Below are 18,309 nucleotides of genomic sequence, written 5' to 3'. Positions count from 1 at the left end.
TCCCTCTCCTCGCTAGAAGCCCTCTCGTGTATCCTCTTGCTCTCTTCCAAATGTATAGCCTTTCTCTTCATTGTCATTACACACACATTTAACCTGCTGATTCTGTACAATGCTATTTGAATGTAAATGATTTCAGGGTTGACCACTTGGTATCGAATAAACAATTGGTGTGTTTGTTCTCCATCTGTTGCCAAGAATTTCCTTGGTGAGGGATGAGATCCAAAGTTACCTGTGTAGTCCCTGGGAAATGATATCTGACCTCTTGATTTGTACAATTGTGTAGGTCTTCTGGTCAAAAGAACGGCAAATTGGTTTTTTTGTTTGTTTGTTTGTTTGTTTTGTTTTTTGCAGGTCAACTCACACTGCTCACAAAAGGCACATAATTGGGCTTTTAACAAAGGAACTCAATGGATATCTAATTTTTTGTTGTTGTTGTTCATATCATGTCAGGCTTGGATTTGTTTTCTTTGCCATCATCAATAGCCAAGCATAGTAACTCACCTATAATCCCATAACTGAGGATGCTGAGGCAAGAGTATCAGTGGTTGGGCTGGAGAGATGGCTCAGTGAGTATGACACTGGCTGCTCTTCCAGAGGACCTGGGTTCAATTCCCAGCACCCATATGGCAGCTCTCCAGTTCCAGGCAATCCAACACCCTCACACAGACAAGTGTGCACATAAAGTAAAAATAAATACATATTTTTTTTAAAAAAGAGTGTAAGTGGTAACAGGGATTGAGACACGGGTCTCTGAAACCTGATCAGTTCCTTTAATCTTTTAGGGACTTCCACTTAGGTAAAACCAGGTCATTGATTTCAAAACAGAAAAAAAGTTTCAGGACTAGCCAGCATGAAGCAGAGTTGAGGCCTATTAAAGATAATTTACTGTTGTGAGATATTACACTGTGATTCATTTAATAAAAAGATGAATGGCCAATAGGCAGATTATTCAGGCACAGAGGATGCTGGGAAGAAGGGCAGAGAAGGGAAGAGGATGCAGGAAATCAGCATGGACAGCACATCAATGAGGTAAGCCTGGGAGCAACACATACATTAATAGAAATGGGTTGATTTAAGTTATAAGAGCTAGCTAAAAACAAGCCTAAGCTATTGGCTAATTAAAAATGAGTCATTATTATTATTAATAATGAGCCCATGTCATTATTGGGGAGCCAACAGTCCTGACCAAAAAGTCACCCTACAATTTACAGCTAGTGGCATTGATGCCTCAGAGAGTAAAGGTGCTTGGTTCCAAGCCTGATGGCCTAAGCTAAATCCCTAGAACCTTCACGGTAGAAGGACAGAACCCATTTCATAGAGTTGTCCTCTGACCCCCAGTATGCCCTGGTATGTGCACCCCTATAGTTTTACTTTCTCCTTGGATTTTCTTGGACCACCAGCCCACAAATAACAGCACGGAGACTTCTTACTATTATGAAACCTTGGCCTTTAGCTTAGGCTTGTCCCCAACTAGCTCTTATAACTCAGATTAACCTGCTCCAATTAATCTACGTTCTGCCACTTGGCTTGATTACCTCTCCTCTATAGACAGTTTTTTGTAGGGACGGCTGGCTCCCCAATAATGACACAGAGACTTATTACTAATTATAAAAGCTCTGCTGATTGCTTAGGCTTGTTTCTATCTAGCTCTTATAACTTAAAGTAACCCATTTCTTTTTATCTGTGCTCTTTTACATGGCTTGGTTACCTTTACTGTATACTCTCCATGCTGCTTTCTCTTAGTCTCCTGGCATCTCTCTGCCTCTCAGCCCTTCTTCTTCCCAGTGTCCTCCCTGCCCTGAAAATGGTATCGGTTATTGGCTGCTCATCTTTTAATTAAACTAATCCCAGTGACAAATTGTCATGGTGTACAAAAGATTGTTCCTCTGTACTGTATGTATGACTTGTTCTGCATCTTGCTGGTGTCTCCTCTCTTCTTCTCAGAGTCCCCTCTTTCCCCAGAAGCCCCATCTATTCTCTCCTGGCTAATGGCCATTTAGCCCTTTATTAAACCAATCAGAAGCTGCCTTAGCAGAGACACATCTTTACAGTGTAAACAAATATTCTGCAACACACCCCTCCTACAGATATTCATATATACAATAAATAATACATTTTAACAAGATTTTATTTAGAGATTTGTCTTATGAGTACTCGCTTTTATATGTAGCACATGTGCTTGATTTTATATGTACCATATGTGCACAGGTGCCCTCATAAGCCAGATGAACTGGAGTTACGGGCAGCTGTGAGTCACCTGATGTGGGTGCTGGGAATCAACCTGTTCTCTGCAAGAGCAGTGATGACTCTTAACTTCTGAGCCATCTCTCCAGGCCCACAGTAAATGTTTGTGTTGTTCAGGCTTCTCGGCTGACAAGAAGCTTCAAACGGGACCCAAGGTAAAGTACACCTTCCCTTTGCCTCTAATAATCTTCCTCTTTCTATACTGCTTTAGCAAGATAATCACAAGTTTAAAGCCAGCCTAAGCTACACAGCAAGATCCTAGATCCCTCAACTTTTGCACCCCTCCCAATTTTTCCAGGGTACAGGAACTGAGAGGATATACATAGGTAGTGAAACATACTTGGGGCCTGGCTACATTCTCAAGCAGGGCCTCCATAGCAAGCTGCCTACAAGAGGCAGCAGCTTAGCTGCCCCGGGAAGGGGAGTCCCTCACACTTTCTCAATAGGTATGACAAATAACTCCAGGCTTTTCTCTCATTGATCTGACCTAAGTCTCCTGTATCCACAAGCTGGACAAAGTGAGGCTTCCAGGCTCACTCTGTGTCAGGGGACACAGGAGACTAGGAGAGAGGGACTAGGAGAGAGGAAGCGGCAACTCCCAAGACATTCAGGAGGATACTATCAGGAGAAGGGCATGTGGATGAGTGGGTGCCGGGCTCAGAACAAACCCATATGAAGAGTCTAGGCTGCCCTCCCCACCCCGTCATCTTGCTAGGGAGGGATAGACTCTGTTTGAAATGGGGTTTCATGTACCCCAGGGTGACCTCAAGTTCTTTATGCAGTTAAAGATGACCTTTAAATGTTTAATAAAATGTTTAATAAAACATTTTTAAATGTTTTATTATTTTGTGTGCATGCATATTTTGCCTGCAGATATGTCTGTGTACCCTTGCATGTCTGGTGCCTAAGTAGGCCAGAAGAGAACCCCCTGGAACTAGAGTTACAGATGTTTGTGAGCCACCATATGGGAATTGAACCCAGGTCCTCTGGAGAAGCAGCCAGTGCTCTCCACTACTGAGCTGTCTTTCCAGCCCAGGCATTTGAATTCTTGTTCCTCCTCCTAGGTGCTAGGAGGCATGTGCCACCTGCCCTTGCAGGGACCTTTATCCCTACCCATCTCTTTCCATTCCTTCCCAGCATCTAGAATTGGGGAGCAAGGTCTTTGAGACTCACCTATACACAGGAAGGCAAAGGCTTGCTGAAGGGAACCATTCCAGGCAGCTCATTGCTAGGCAGGGACTGGGAAGGTGACTCTTGGGGGACATAACTCAGGAAGGACCACTTTTGGTTTCAGCACAGCACTGTCATGGGTGGCTATTGAAAAGGCCTAGCAAGGGGCAGGACACTGCACCTGGGGTTCCATTTAGTCACCCTATCATCAGTCCTTCCCTTGAGGTGGGTGGTGCCGGTGGAGGGGAAGTGGGAGATGACACATCCTAGTGCTCAGCTCTGCAGAACCCTCTGCTGCCAGGGGAGCCTTGCCTGTGCTTTGCTCTGATTTCCTTAAGTCACGCACATTTCCAGGAACTATAAACAGTAAACAATGGGGCTGTGGAGGCTGTGGCTGGGACCTCAGCACCTAGATTCTCCCAAAGCCTGTTCCCTTTGTGACCTTGGCCAAGGCCTGGTTTTTCTGGGCCTCAGTTTCCTTGTCTATAAAAAGAAAATCCCCTCTCTCTGCCAGAGCTATCATCATGACTGAAGCTACATATGGATAGGAGTCACTAGTGAGCTCAGGAAAGGTGAGTCCCCTTGTTCTTGTCCTTTGAGAGCAGGCAGCAAAGGGCAAGGAACAAGCACCCAGAGACCTGACTGGGTTGGAGTAAAGTGAAGACTACCCATTCCCTAGAGGCCAGCAACTCACAGGCCCCAACACAAGAAGCTGCCCTTGGCCAACTCTGCACCTTGGATAGTGCCTAGAGGGTAAGGATGGACCTGGGAGCACCTGAGCTAGGCAAATAGACAGGGGACCAGAAAACTCTAAAAATTGTCTAGCCAATCTCCTGGCTTTCTAACTGGGGGAAACTGAGGCTCAGTAAGAGGAGAGGACAGTAAAGTCAAAGTGTTAAACCTAGAAGACTCAGGTTCTGCCAGTCTCGTCATGTTCTTCTCTTTCATGTGTGTGTGTGAGGGGGAGCTGCATGACCCTGTATGTGCATATATATGGAGGTCAGAGGTCAACCTCTCTGTCTTCCTTAGTCCTGTCTACCTTGTTGGGTTTTTTATTTTGTCTCTCTACCTTCCCACTGTGTATAGGCGCCATGTATGTGTCGGTGCTTGTAGAGGCCACAAGAGGAGTCAGATCTGGAGTTGAAGTTGCAGGTGGTTGTAAGCAGGTGCAGTAAACACTCCTAACCACTGAGCCATCTCTCCAGCCTCTTGAGTTTGATTTTTAGGACAGGTCTCTCATTGAGTCTGGACTTCATCCAATAGGCTTAGCTACATGACCAGAAGGCCTCTGGATAGGTGGCACCAGGCCCTGTGGGGGTTTTTTTGCTTGCCTTTGTATTCTGTTTTAGATATGCTTGTGAGGATACAACTCAAGTCCTCCTGCTTGCACTGCAAGCACGGAACTATCCCTACCCTCGACACACTCTCATCTTATTCTTTACTGACCCAGCCCTTCTTGTCCCAATTCTATCTCCTATCCTCATCGCCAGCACACAAACCCTCTGTCCTTATCTTTATTATTCAGCAAAGACTCTTTGATCACCTACTACATGGCAGGTCCTGACCTAGGCGACTTAAACATCTGTTTAAGAAAAATCCAAGGTCATGCTTGGCTACATAGGAATTTGAGGCTGGACTGGATGACATGAAACCTGTCTTAAAAATATAAAATAGACCGGGAGGTGGTGGTGCACACTTTTAATTCCTGCACTTGGGAGACAGAGACAGGCAGAGGCAGACAGATCTCTGAGTTAGAGGACAGCCTGGTCTACACAGCCTGTTCTAGGATAATCAAGGCCATACAAAGAAACCCTGTGTCAAAAACAAACAAAATCAGCAGTTAAGAGCACTTGCTGCACTTACAAAGGACCTGAGTTTAGTTCCCAGCACCCATGTGGGCAGCTCACAATTGCCTATAACTCCTGTTCCAGAGAATTTAATACCCTCTTCTGGCTTCCAGGGTACCAGGCCAAAAAAAAAAAAAAAAACCATAAACATAGTTAATAATCTTAAGTTTATAGGTTTTTTTGTTTGCTCATTTTTTTGTTTTGTTTTTATTGTTGTTGTTTTTGCTTTTTGAGACAGGGTCTCACTATGTGGCTCTTGCTGTCCAGGAACTCACTCTCAAACTCACAGAGATCAGCCTGCCTCTGTCTTCTGAGTGCTGGGATTAGAGGTGTGCACCACCACATCCAACTAAAATAATTCTTAGGGATGGAAAGATGTCTCAAAGGTTAAGAGCACTGGCTGCTCTTCCAGAGGTCTTTAGTTCAATTCCTAGCACCCACATGGTGGCTCACAACCATCTGTAATGACATCCAGTGCCCTTTTCTGGTATGCAGGGATACATGCAGGCAGAACATTGAATACATAATAAATAAATTTTTTAAAAAGTAAAATAAAGCTGGGCAGTGGTGGCACAAGCCTTTAATCCCAACACTTGGGAGGCAGAGGCAGGCAAATCTCTGTGTGTTTGAGACCAACATGGTCTACAAGAGCTAGTTCCAGGACAGCCCCCAAAGCCACAGAGAAACCCTGTCTTGAAAAACAAAAAAATAAATAAGGTATTTTTTTAATGGAGTGTTGTTGGGCTTGAGGGCATTGTTATTATTGTTTTTAGTTGTTTTTGGATGAGTCTGGGCCTCCTGCAGCTTAGACTGGCCTGTCTCTTCCAACTTGCTATGCAGTTGACAATGACCTAGAACTTATTTATTTTGGTTTTTCTAGACAGAGTTCTTCTGTGTGGTCCCGACTGTCCTGGAACTCAGCTGACCTTGAACTCTTGATCCTCCTGCCTGCATCTTCCAACTGCTAGGATTACAGGTTTTTGTCACCATTCCCAACTATTTTAATTAAAATATTGCTACACTGATGGCTTGATTGACCATGGTACTGGAGACTTGCCCCTGGCTCTGTGCATGCCAGGTAAGCACTCCATCACTGAGCTAAAGTCCCAGGCAATATCTGCACAAGAACATACAGTTTTAGACATTGGACATTTGAGCAAAGAAAGAAAGGAGAAGCACTGGGTGGCAGGCAAAAGAGGGTAGTGTACTCCAGGCTCAGGTGGGATTAATGTGGAGGGGAGCAGTAGACCAGGACTGATCCAAGGGGCCAAACATTCAAGCTCTATTAGACATGCTTAAGTTCTTCAGACACAAACTGCCAAGGCGAAAGGGACCCTGTGGAGCAAGGCATGGTGGGCACACCTGCAATCCTGGCACTCGGGGACTGTGGCAAGAGGATGGATGGCCATAAGGTCAGAGACAGCCTATGCTACATGCAAGATCCTGGCTCAAAGAAACAATGGAGGCAGAGGAACCAGCCAGGAGCTGCCCCATCTCCAGGTGAACAGAGGCTATGTGGGTGGAAACAAACTGTCTCGCACTCTCAGGTGACCAAGTGAGGCCCAGCCAGGATGGACACCTGGAAACACTTAGCCATTCCCACCATCAGTCATCAGCTGGCGCTTAAGAATCATAAGCAATTGCGACATTGTGACAGTTTTGTTTTGGGGGGGAGGTGCTGTTGTCATTTGTTTCTTTAATAGCTTTTTCTGTTGTTGGGTTTTGGTTTTATGGTTATCATCCTCCTCCTCCTTCTTTTGTTGCTGTTGTTGCTATGGTTGTTTTATTTTTCTGTTACCCCTGGCTGTCCTGGAACTCACTCTGTAAACCTCAAACTCAAATGCTGAGATTAAAGGTATACACTGCCACCATCCTGATGGTTTTTTTTTTGTTTTGTTTTTTGTTTTTTTTTTTTTTTTTTTTTTTTTTTTTTTTTTTTTTTGGTTTGTTTGTTTTTTTAAAGACAGGGCCTATCTAGCCTTGGCTGTCCCGGAACTCCCTATGTAGACTGGATTGACCTCAAACTCACAGAGATCTTCCTGACTCTGCCTCCAAAGCGCTGGGCCTAAAGGTGTGGGCCACCATCCCCAGCATGCCTTGTTTTTATACAGTATCTCACTCTATAGCCCAAGATAGTCTAGAACTCACTGGGTAGCTCAAGCTGGCCTCAAACTGGTGTCAATCCTCCTGCCCCAGCCTCCTGAGTGCTAGATTACAGGTATGAGAGATACTGCCCCTCTACAGTCTTGTTCTAAAGGGAGCTATGGACCATAGATGAAGTGAGCAAAAGTGATTGCTGGCAACGCTGAGTTCAGAGTGCTTCCCAATGCCTAAATCCTGGTGAGGCCTGAGGATGGCATATGCCTGCCAGTGACTGGCTGTGAGGGATAATCACTCCTGTCATCACCTCCAAGTGGGATGAGATGCTGCTTGTGCTGCCCACACGAGACAGCTGGGCCGAGACCTGGAATGCAGATGTCTGAGTGCGCTGACCTGTCTTCTGAGCACTGAGCAGTCAGGAACAAACACTGCGGACAGAGCTTGTCCTCGGATATTGAAGACTCCCTCAGACATGAGTGGGAGTCTTCAAGCGGGCCAGGGCAAGCTATTTCAATATCTAGGTTGCACATTCTACCTTCCGTTTCTTTGCTACTTAACAGGACAAAAACCTATATTTGAGTATGCTGCCACCAAGTGCTGGTTGGTGCTCTGTTATGGACATGTGACATGAAAAATAAGACTAGCATCGCATGCCTTACAAGAGAGAAAATCAGGTTTTCCTTCCTTTCTCATCACTCTCTTCTTTTGGTGGTGCTGGTGGCTGAATAGAAGGCCTTGGTCTAGGAACTCCACCACTATGCAAGCCTGTCCCCTGGGGCTTTAAATAAGCTAGTATGAGCATTACCGTTCTCCCACCCAAGTACTAAACCAGGCCTGGCCCTTCTTAGCTTCCAAGTTCAGAAGAGATCAGAAGTTCAGTTGTAGATAGTATTATATAGTTCTAAGATGAATCAAAATAAAATCTATCTAAGATTGCCTTAAAAATAAATGTTTAGATATTAAAATAAGTAAAAATATTTCAATATAATTCCAATGCTTAATGATTAACAATTTTCTTTTTCTTAAGTAATTGATTTATTTTTATTTTATGTTCATTGGTGTTTTGCCTGCATGCAGTGTCAGGGTGTTGGGTCCCCTGGAACCGGAATTACAGACAGTTGTGAACTGACCATGTGGGTGCTTGGAAACTGAACTTGGGTCTTCTGGAAGAGCAGACAGTGCTCTTAACCATGGAGCCATCTCTCCAGCTCCAGCAATTTTCATTTAAACATGCATCCTTGAGTCTTAGTAGCTTTCATTTTTGTTCCAGAATAAAAAGTTTGGTTATGGTCAGTCTGACTTCAAAGGTGACAGGGGAGTAGAGCAGCTCTTTGAAAGGTGACACCAGCTTTATTTATAGTTTGGGGAGGAAGTCTTACTTTGTCATCCTGCCAGTCCTGAAGTCCTGGTTCGAGACACCTGCTAGCCTCAGCAGGTCCTGGAACTGCTGATTCAAGACACTCCAGCCTCAGGAAGCACCAGCCAGTGCATCCAGCCAGTCAAGCTAAGTTGTTTCCTTTGGGTCAACGGAGCCCTGCACAGAGCCTCAGGAACTCAGCCTTAAGTCATAGTCCCCTTAAGGACTCCCCATCTCTTCAAAGGCAGCTTTCACAACTGGTGGGAATTGGTTAGATTGTTGTTTTGTGTTTTGAGACTAAGTCTTGAATGGTAGGTAGCTCTTCACTCTCTAAGTAGCTGAGGATGGACCTTGAACTCCTGATCGGGCATCTACCTCCAGAGTGCTGGGATTGGAGTCATGCATTGCCCACATTCTGCTTGGCTATAACAATTTGAGCATTTTAATTTCATTTTTCTTTTGGAGGATTCCACCCCACACACACACACATACAAATTCTCAAGTACATATATGGTCACAATTAACTAGAATCCTGGCTCTATATAGCTTCTTCCTGGTTCTCTAAGATGTTTCCCAAGGGTTCTGAGAACACCCTTTTCTCTTGTTGAGGCCAAGAAAAGACAGCCTGGGCTAGACCCAACCTTGGTCTGGTTTTTTTTTTTTTTTTTTTTTTTGTTAAGTTCACACATGTATATATACTGTATTGAATTCCTATCAGCCCCCCATACCTGCCCCCTCCAGCTCCTCCCAGACACCCCTTCCCAGTCCTTAAAAGCTACTCTAGGTCTGGGAGTGTAACTCAGTTGTTAAGAGTGCTTGCCTAGCATTCATGAGGCCCTGGGTTTGACCCTCAGCACTCCAAAAACCTTGAGTGGTACTGGTACATACTTGCAATCCCAGATTCGGGAGGTGAAGGCAAGTGGATCAAGGAGCTCAAGGCCAACAGGGATACAGGAGACCCTATCTCACAAAACAACGGCAAGGAGGATGGAGAGATGGTGCATCAGTTAACAGTACTGACTGCTTCATTCCCAGCACCTGCATGGTGGATCACAACTGACCATAACTCCAGTTCCAGGGATTCCAATGCCCTCTTCTGGCCCCTAGGGGCACCAGGCACTCACGTGGTCCCAGAAAAGCATGCAAGCAAACATATATATGTGTATATACATATATGTGTGTGTATACATACATACATACATACATATATATATATATATATATCAGTAAATTAAAACAAAAACAAAGCAAACCTTACAAAAACAATGGGTGGGACATAGTGGACCAGCCTATAATCCCAGCACTTGGGAAGTGGAAGGAGGATCAAGAACTCACCATTAAAAAAAAAAAAAAGAATTCACCGTTATCCTCAGCTACACAGTGAGTTTAAGGCCAGCCTTAAGGCCATTTCAACAAATTAAAAAAAGAAGGGGAGGGAAGGGCTAAAATGAGAAGCTAACTCTGGACCAATGAGTAGGCTCAGCCAGTAAAAGCACTTGCTGGAAATGTCTGATGATCTGAGTTCACTGCCTGGAACCCACAAGAAGTGAGGAGAGAATCTGTTCCACAGTTGTCCTCTAACTCCCTCCCCCCAACACACACACACACACACACACACACACACACAATTTACACATAATATTTTTTTTTTTTTTTGAGACAGGGTCTCACTATATGTAGTCCTTGTTGGCTTGCAACTCCATATGTAGAACAGGCTGGCCTCATCTACTTGCCTCTGACTTCCAGGTGCTGGGATTAAAAGTGTCATCAGCTACACAGTGATGGTGCATGCCTTTAATCCCAGCACTCAGGAGGTAGAGGCAGGTGGACCTCTGTGAGATCGAGACCAGTCTGATCTACAGCGCGAGTTCCAGGACAAAAACCCTGTCTCAAAATACGAAACAAAACAAAAAAGGACTACTCTTGGGCAAAGTCATTTATTGAACGAATTCTAACTGAACACACCTACTACACGCCAGCAGATGGGTTTCAATATTTGTTGAGACCGGTTCTCTCTACATAGCACTGGCTGTCCTGGAACCTAGTGCTGGGACTAAAGGCATGCGCCACCACTGCCCGGACCGCCCGACCAGTTTTATCCGAACGCTGGGATCCAGCTTCTCAACCTGATAGCTTCCCGGCAATCCTTTGTGCAGGTCTGACCGCTGCATTGCGGGAAACTCGGAGCTTTAAATGACTATTGACTAGTGTGTCACTGAAACAACCCATAGGAGCCCTTAGTGCTTGCACATTTCGAAACGGCCCCTAGGGGGCATCGTCACCATTGACTAAACGCACAGAGCCATTTCCGACAGAGCCCGGGACCAGAATCAACCCGTTCTCCGTCCCTGGCAGATGTGAATAATGCAAGTTACATGATGAGCGGCAACGGGCCATTTTACGGTCCCCGGATGATTAGTCAGCCCCTTATGGAACTAGGTTCGGACTCCTGGCTCCGAATCCCTTCGCGAGTTCTCCCTACACAAACGAGATACAGCTCGAGATGTCAGCTTCGCGTCCCCGATCGAGGCCTTGGAGTCGGAGGGTTTGGGGACTTTACCCAAGTCCCCTCCGACGCTCAGACAGACATCCTGAAGGAAGCGTTAATGCAGCAGGCAGCAATTTCACCTCCGCGTCACCAGGGGGAGACGTCCCACACCCCGGCGGTCACGTGTTGTTGAGGGCGGAACCAAGCACCAGACTGGCCAATAGGAGTCGGGAGCGGGGTCCCGGAACTGAAAGAAACGGCGCCCGGGAGGGGGCTACGGGATCATGGGGCTTCTGACCATTCTGAAGAAGATGAAGCAGAAAGAGCGAGAGCTGCGGCTGCTCATGCTGTATCCTCAGAGCGCCCCAGCGGCCGCGCGGGACCGACGGGTGGGCGGAGCCGATCGCGGGCGCGGCCGCCGTGGGTACTCACTGCCGGTGGTGCGTCACTCACGCGGCGCTACCACTGCTCGGCGCGGGGCCGGGGCGGGCCGTACCACTCTGCGGGACGGGGGGTTGCGTGCTAACCCCAGCGGCGTGGTCCTGAAGGCCGGCCCTGGACCAGGGTCTCCAGTGTCCTGGCAAGGCGCGGCGCGGTGGTGATGACTCGGACGTCAGGTCGAACGTGGACCCCGCTCCTCCCCAACGCTGAGCCCCCTCCCCTTCGTGTAGGCTCTAGCGGTTCCTTCTGGGTTGGAATCCCAGGGTCGTGAGGACTGCCTAGGCCCCTGAAGGGTAGGCGTGGACTCGGTCACAGGTTAACTGTCACTCAGGGACCCTGCCGACCATCCATTGCCTTAACTAGCACCTGCATCACCTGCCTTGTGTTGTATCTGGCACCTGAGCATCTTTGATCCACAAACTGACAGGTAGAGAAGAGGGAAATTAATGTGTCCTTCGAACTTTACCACCAGTGCCAGTTTTAGACAGTTCTGAGAAAGACGGTCATTAGATTGCTATTGATCACCTACTGTGTGTGTTAGGGAATGCCATAAAGCAGAAATGAAAAAGCTATCCTTGTGGATAACGGAAGAGGAGAAAAAAGTTATAAAGCAAATAAATAAAATGTGTAGTTTGGGTTGAGAAGAATGCAGTCCAGAGTGGACAAAGACCATGAAGATAGTAACCATTGGGCAAAGACTTGAATAGTGATGTCTGGGAAAACGTAGACAGATGGCCTACAAGTGTGAAGGCTCTGGGGGACAGTGAGACTTCAAGAGAAGTCAAGGAGTGAAGAGTGACTGGAGAGAGGGAAGTTCATGGGATGGTGGCTTGGACCAAGGTGGAGAAAGTGAGGTCATGGAAGTGGGAGTATGTGACAGTAGTGCTGGTAGGACTTGCTGCTACTTTGGAGGAGAATGTGAAGGAGAAGGTGAAGCCAAGACCAAACTCCTGGTTTCTAGCCACTTGCTAAGTAAGATAGGAGAGAATAGGTTCCTGGGAAGACACCAACCCTGACTCTATTTGGGCAGGTGGGTGTTAGAAGGGATAGGATAATAATGGCCAGCTTCCCAAGGCTAAAGTTGGGCTGCAGATGAGAGGTACTCTGCTCACCCCCTGGGCTTGGGTCAGGTGAGCAAGAAGAGGTTCTAAATGCAAAGCTTGCCCCTTCCCTCTCATCCTTCAATTCAGACTGTGGTCACCCCAAGTTCTCATCTGCTGATGAGTTCACTCAGTTCTCTGCAGCAGAGGCTGTGGATCATTCCAGAACAGATTAAGGTGGTTGCCACCTCTAGATATTTGTACTTTACTTGGCCCTTCAGAATACTGGGCACATCTATTTTGGGCCAAGACCCCACAGAGCCTTATCTGATGCCTGTGTTGAAAGCCACTCCTTGCTGGAATGTCTGTCACTGGTTTCAGGGATCCCAGGTACCCAACTTTGTCCTCTCCTGCTTTGTTTAGTCTTTATTTTTTTTCTTAGACTTCTTATGTGTGTAAATATTTTGCCTGTATGTATGTATGTGCACCATGTTGAGTGCCTGGTGCCCACAGGGTTTGGTTGTGAACCACCATGTGGGTATTGGGAACTGAACTCAGGTCCTCTGCAAGACCCGATGAGCCATCTCTCCAACCCTATTATTTAGTTTTTTTACTAGTTTAAGTGTCATAAGAATGAAGATTTTTGTCTACCAACACCTGAGGGGGTCTGGCACATAATAGGCACTTAATATTTGTTGCATAAATGAAGTTACTTTGAGTTGGCTGAGATGATAATTATCTCAAGTCAGTTATGGGTCAGGCATATGCTTCACTTGTTTCAATATACAGTAGGCAAATACTAGTCCCTAAGACAGTGGTAGTGTGATGACATGTCCTCCAACAGAGATCAGGGACTTCTCCTTAGCCTATATGTTCCAGTGGCTTGGACAATGCTGGCAAAACCACCATCCTCAAGAAGTTCAACGGGGAAGATGTGGACACCATCTCCCCAACATTGGGCTTCAACATCAAGACCCTAGAGCACCGGGGGTGAGTAGGGTCACTGAGGACCACTGTGGGGCTTGGGGAAGGCAGGGAGGACAGGACCAGCCTGACCTTGTTGCCCCTTACTTCCCAGATTCAAACTGAACATCTGGGATGTGGGTGGCCAGAAGTCTCTGCGCTCCTACTGGCGGAACTACTTTGAGAGCACAGATGGCCTCATCTGGGTGGTGGACAGTGCTGACCGCCAGCGAATGCAGGACTGTCAGCGTGAGCTGCAGAGCCTGCTGGTGGAGGAGGTGCGCCCTGGGCTTTCACCTGCAGCGAAGCCAGAGACTTCCCTCCAGAGACACTTGGGGAGGGAGGGGGTCCGTTCCTTCTGGGCCCTGGGTTGAGACCTAGACTCACATCTCTTTGGTTTTACTGATTCACCACCCTGAGTTTCAGTCCCATCACTCCAGGAGCTGCCTCAATACCAGGGAGGGGGCAAAGTTCAGCAAGCCAATGAAGCTTGCATAGGAATCTTAACTTCACTGTGTGGCTTTAGGAAGATACATAGTCTACCTGAGCAACTTCCACATTCCTAAAATTATAATTAGGCTAATCTTGACATTTATTATCAACCTTTGTTGTTGTCACAGGGTTTTACTCAACTGGCTGAGGCTGGCCTTGATCTCCTGATCCACCAGCCTCTACTTCCCAAATAATGGGATTATCTATCTGTGTTTTGCCACCACACTCCATTATTAGCTATTTATTTTGGTAGGGTTGATTTTTTTTGGGGGGGGTGTATGGGGATATCAGGTTTCCCTATGTAGCCCAAGCTGGCTCCAAACTCTCCATCCTTCTGCCTTAGCCTCCTGACTGCAAGGATTACAGTTGGGAACCACTAAGCCATGCTCAGGAATTGCCATTATCTTAAGCTAAAAGTTTTATTTGGATACTGCCATTTTTCCATTAATGTGTTCTGTCTGTCCCAGGACTTGCATCGTGTTGGCCACATTTCAGTTAGGTGAAGGCCAGGACACAGGCATGCATGAGACTGTCAGGCTAACAGAGACACAGCCCCTTCTGGAGTATTGAACAGGTCTAGAGAGGTTACTGTTGTCGGAGGCTGAGGCAAGGCCCAGCACGCTAGGTCCAGAAGTTGGAGTTCTCTTTGCATATGGAGAGGTTCCCGTTGCAAACACATCCAAGGCAATAAGTAGAGAAAGAGGCCAACAGGGCGGTCCACTGGAAGTACAATTTAAGGATTCTGTGAACTGGAAGGGCAAGAGGAGTTATCCTAAAGTCCCCAGGGCAGCCCCCAACATGCTTGTGCTTTCTGCACATGGCCGGAGCTACAGAGGGCTCAGGGATCTTTGTGAGCAACACCCTCACCCTGATTATAGAAGATGAAACTGAGGCATGGAGGGCAGAGATGCCCACTAGGTGGTAGTATCTGCACCTCTGTCTGCTTTGCCTATGCCACCTGGGGCTCCTTGACAACCATGGGCCCCTGCTCCTAACCCTGCATGCTGACCACTGACCCCATGGCTTGTAGAGAAGGGATCAGCCTGTACTCTAACCCTCCCAGCCCCAGACCCATCTTCTCTTTCCCCAGCGCCTGGCTGGAGCAACCCTCCTCATCTTCGCAAACAAGCAGGACCTGCCTGGAGCACTGTCCTCTAGCGCTATTCAGGAGGTGAGTCAGGCTCTGATGCAGGCACATTAAAACTGAAGGTCATTAATGCTTTATTATTATTATTATTGTTGTTGTTGTTTTTGTTTTTTTGTTTGTTTGTTTTTGTTTTTGTTTTGTTTTTTTGTTTTTGAAGACCTGTGTAGCTGTGAAGCCTGTCCTGGAACTCACTCTGTAGACCAAGCTGGCTTCAGACTCACAGAGATCCCCCTGCCTCCACCTCCGGAGAGCTGGGTTAAAGGCATGCGCCACTACCAGTGCCCAGTGTACTTTATTATTTTTAACTTTATTATTTTTGGTTTTTTGAAACTGGGTTTCGACAGCGCTAGCAGGCCTCCTCAGACTTACTAGGATGCTCTGAACTGTTCATCTTCCTGCCTCCACCTGGTTAAGGTGTGAACCACACTGTCTGTTTCTGCAGTGCTGCTGTTTGTTCCCAGAGCCTTGTGCATGCTAGGCAAGCACTTTACAATTAGAGCCACGCCCCCAAGCCAATATATTTTTTTACTTACTTTTGAGACTGGGTTTCTGTAGCCTAGGCTGGCCTAGAACACACAATGTAGCCCAAGCTGGTCTCAGACTCAAAAGCAGTCCTCCCGCCTGGAACTTTAAGCCTGCACCTCCATACCTAGCTAATGGTTGGTTTTAAAAGCACTTATTAGCTCCTGCCGTGTGTCAAGATGTAGGCAGGACTCCCAGAAGTTGACGATTAATAAGGTAGAGTGGCCCCCAGTCTGGGAGCAGGCAGACCTGTAAATAGATCACTTCCCAGGGTTCTAGCAGCCAGCCTGCAGTGAGTGCTTCCTATTTCGATGCTCTCTGCGTGAATTCACATTCTTATTCTTCCTTCATACAACAATTTCATGAGGGAGAAATGACTGTCACTGTACAAAAGGTGCAGGGGCAAAGAATAAGTAACCTGCCAATGTCACATAGTAGGTAAACAAGCCAGGACTGTGCTTCATGCTGACCTAGCCCTGGAGCCATAGTTGAATCTTAACTGCTTGTCTAACAGGCTTAGGATCTTTTTTGGGGAGAGGGGCTTTTTTAAATTAGAAACTATCATATTTTACATATCAGTCCCAGTTCCCTCTCCCTCCCATTCCACCATCCACCCACTCCCCAAGGACAGTGAGGCCTTCCATGGGGGATCATCTAAGTCTGTCACATCATTTGGAGGAGGGCCTAGGCCCGTCTCCGAGTATCTGGGCTGAAAGAGTAATCCCTCCACAGGAAATGGGCTCCCAAGGTCCATTTGTACACTTGCTGATGGAAGCAGAAGCAGGCACCCACACCTAAGCAATGAGCCAGATTGCTGGAATCCAGTTGTAGAGAGGGAGGAGGGATGAGCAAAGGAGTCAAAGCCATGTTGGAGAAACTCACAGGAAAGCTGACTTAAGCCAGAGCACATGGACCCCAGGCTTAGAATCTTAATTGTTTGAGACAAGTGGCATTAACCTCCTGCCTCCCCCTCCTGTGTACTGCACTGTAGGCATGCACCACCATTCCTTAACTAGCTGTGTGATGTGGAAGGTTGCAGAGCCTGGTAAAATGGACCTCACTGTCCGTGGATCAGGAGGCCTTAGCAAGAAACAGATGACCTCTGTGGTCTCTGCAAACTGTCTGGCTCCTAGCAAACTCTCAGCAGCCCATGTTGATTTTATGTCACTGAGGGGTGGCACTGGAGTGCAGTTAGAGTCTCCCATTGGGTGACTGGGAAAGGACAGGCAAAGACCTGCTGGTCCCACCAGTCCTTTGTGTCCCCAGGCCCTGGACCTGGCCTCCATCCGCAGCCATCACTGGCGCATCCAGGGCTGCAGTGCTGTCACCGGGGAGGATCTGCTGCCTGGCATCGACTGGCTCCTCGATGACATTTCCAGTCGTGTCTTTACTGCTGAGTGAGCTTCTTCAGGGTCCCCAGCCCACTGTGCAGGCCCTTACCCCTCATCAGACACCAGCTAGGGGGACAGGCACCAGCCGGCCAGACTAACACTCCCAACCCTGCCGTGACCTGCTACTGCTGCCCACTGCTGCTCCCGGCCCATGCGCGGGCTGTCACCCTGGCTCCTGAAGTGGCCTGCAGCTGCCATGCCAAAAGGAAAGGTTGGACTGGGAGGGACTACATGCTGCTACAAGGTCCTGGATGTCGCCTCTGTCCAGCAGTGAGAATAAAGCACTCCTTTCCCAGTTCCTGGCTGAACCATTTGTGTGTCACTAACTAGTCCCCACCTGGAATGCTTGAGTCCAGAGGGGACAGATCATAGCAGAGGTATATTGTGGTTTTATCAAAGAAATGTGCAGAGCATGGAAACAGGGCTATCTGGTTCCATCTGCAAGAGACCAAGTAGTCTTTTTGAAGGTTACATTAAAATAGGGAATCTGGGGGGAAGAGAAAGGTTTGAGAAGAAGGGGTTGGAAGTTCCCTAGAGAAACATCTGCCTTCATCAGTATAAAGTACAAAAAAAAAAAAAAAAAAAAAAAAAAATCAGACTCACTCCCTGCCCCAGCCTAGGTGGGGCTCACAGGTAGTTTAAATTCAGTTCCTAGCTTGCCAGTGCAACCAGCAAAACTTGGGCAGTGGGCAACTTGCCCAGCTATAGGAGGACGGATCAAACAGATATTCCTAACAAGTTGGGTTGTTCGGGAAGTGGGAAGATGGCTAGCTATATCATTCAGAGATGACTAAAACTAGTAGGGCCTCAACCGCCTAGCTAGACTATTTTCAGCCAGGGATGGCTCTACCAAGAGCTACCCACAGTTCAGTGCAGGGTCAGCCCTGTTCAAAAGACTTAAGCATCCCTTCCATGGGGCAAGCTGAGCCTCTAGCAAGGTAAATGACTGTCTCAAAGCCTCCCACCTGCCACCTCTTGTGTAAGTCCAGATCTTGCCTCCTATTGTGGCTTATGCTTGAAATAGAAATGCCCAAGGCAGATACTGGCTTGTTTGTCCGGGGGTCCTGCCAGTTTCTCAAAGTCCTGATGCCACCAAGCCCAATGGGC

The 18,309-nt window shown here is 47.3% G+C and overlaps 1 protein-coding gene across 1 annotated transcript; it reads left to right on the top strand.

Annotated features, from left to right (window-relative positions):
• The first annotated feature begins 11,388 nt into the window (after positions 1–11,388).
• On the top strand, positions 11,389–17,500 carry Arl2 (ADP ribosylation factor like GTPase 2). Its single transcript, XM_051193767.1, has 5 exons — positions 11,389–11,555; positions 13,567–13,677; positions 13,766–13,928; positions 15,233–15,313; positions 17,078–17,500. The coding sequence occupies exons 1-5, from the start codon at positions 11,491–11,493 to the stop codon at positions 17,210–17,212; spliced, it is 555 nt and encodes a 184-aa protein (XP_051049724.1). The 5' UTR covers positions 11,389–11,490; the 3' UTR covers positions 17,213–17,500.
• Positions 17,501–18,309: the final 809 nt, after the last annotated feature.

Source organism: Phodopus roborovskii, unplaced genomic scaffold (assembly GCF_943737965.1).
Source record: "Phodopus roborovskii unplaced genomic scaffold, PHOROB, whole genome shotgun sequence".
Classification (NCBI taxonomy): Eukaryota; Metazoa; Chordata; class Mammalia; order Rodentia; family Cricetidae; genus Phodopus; species Phodopus roborovskii.
This window is presented reverse-complemented; position numbering and strand designations above follow the sequence as displayed.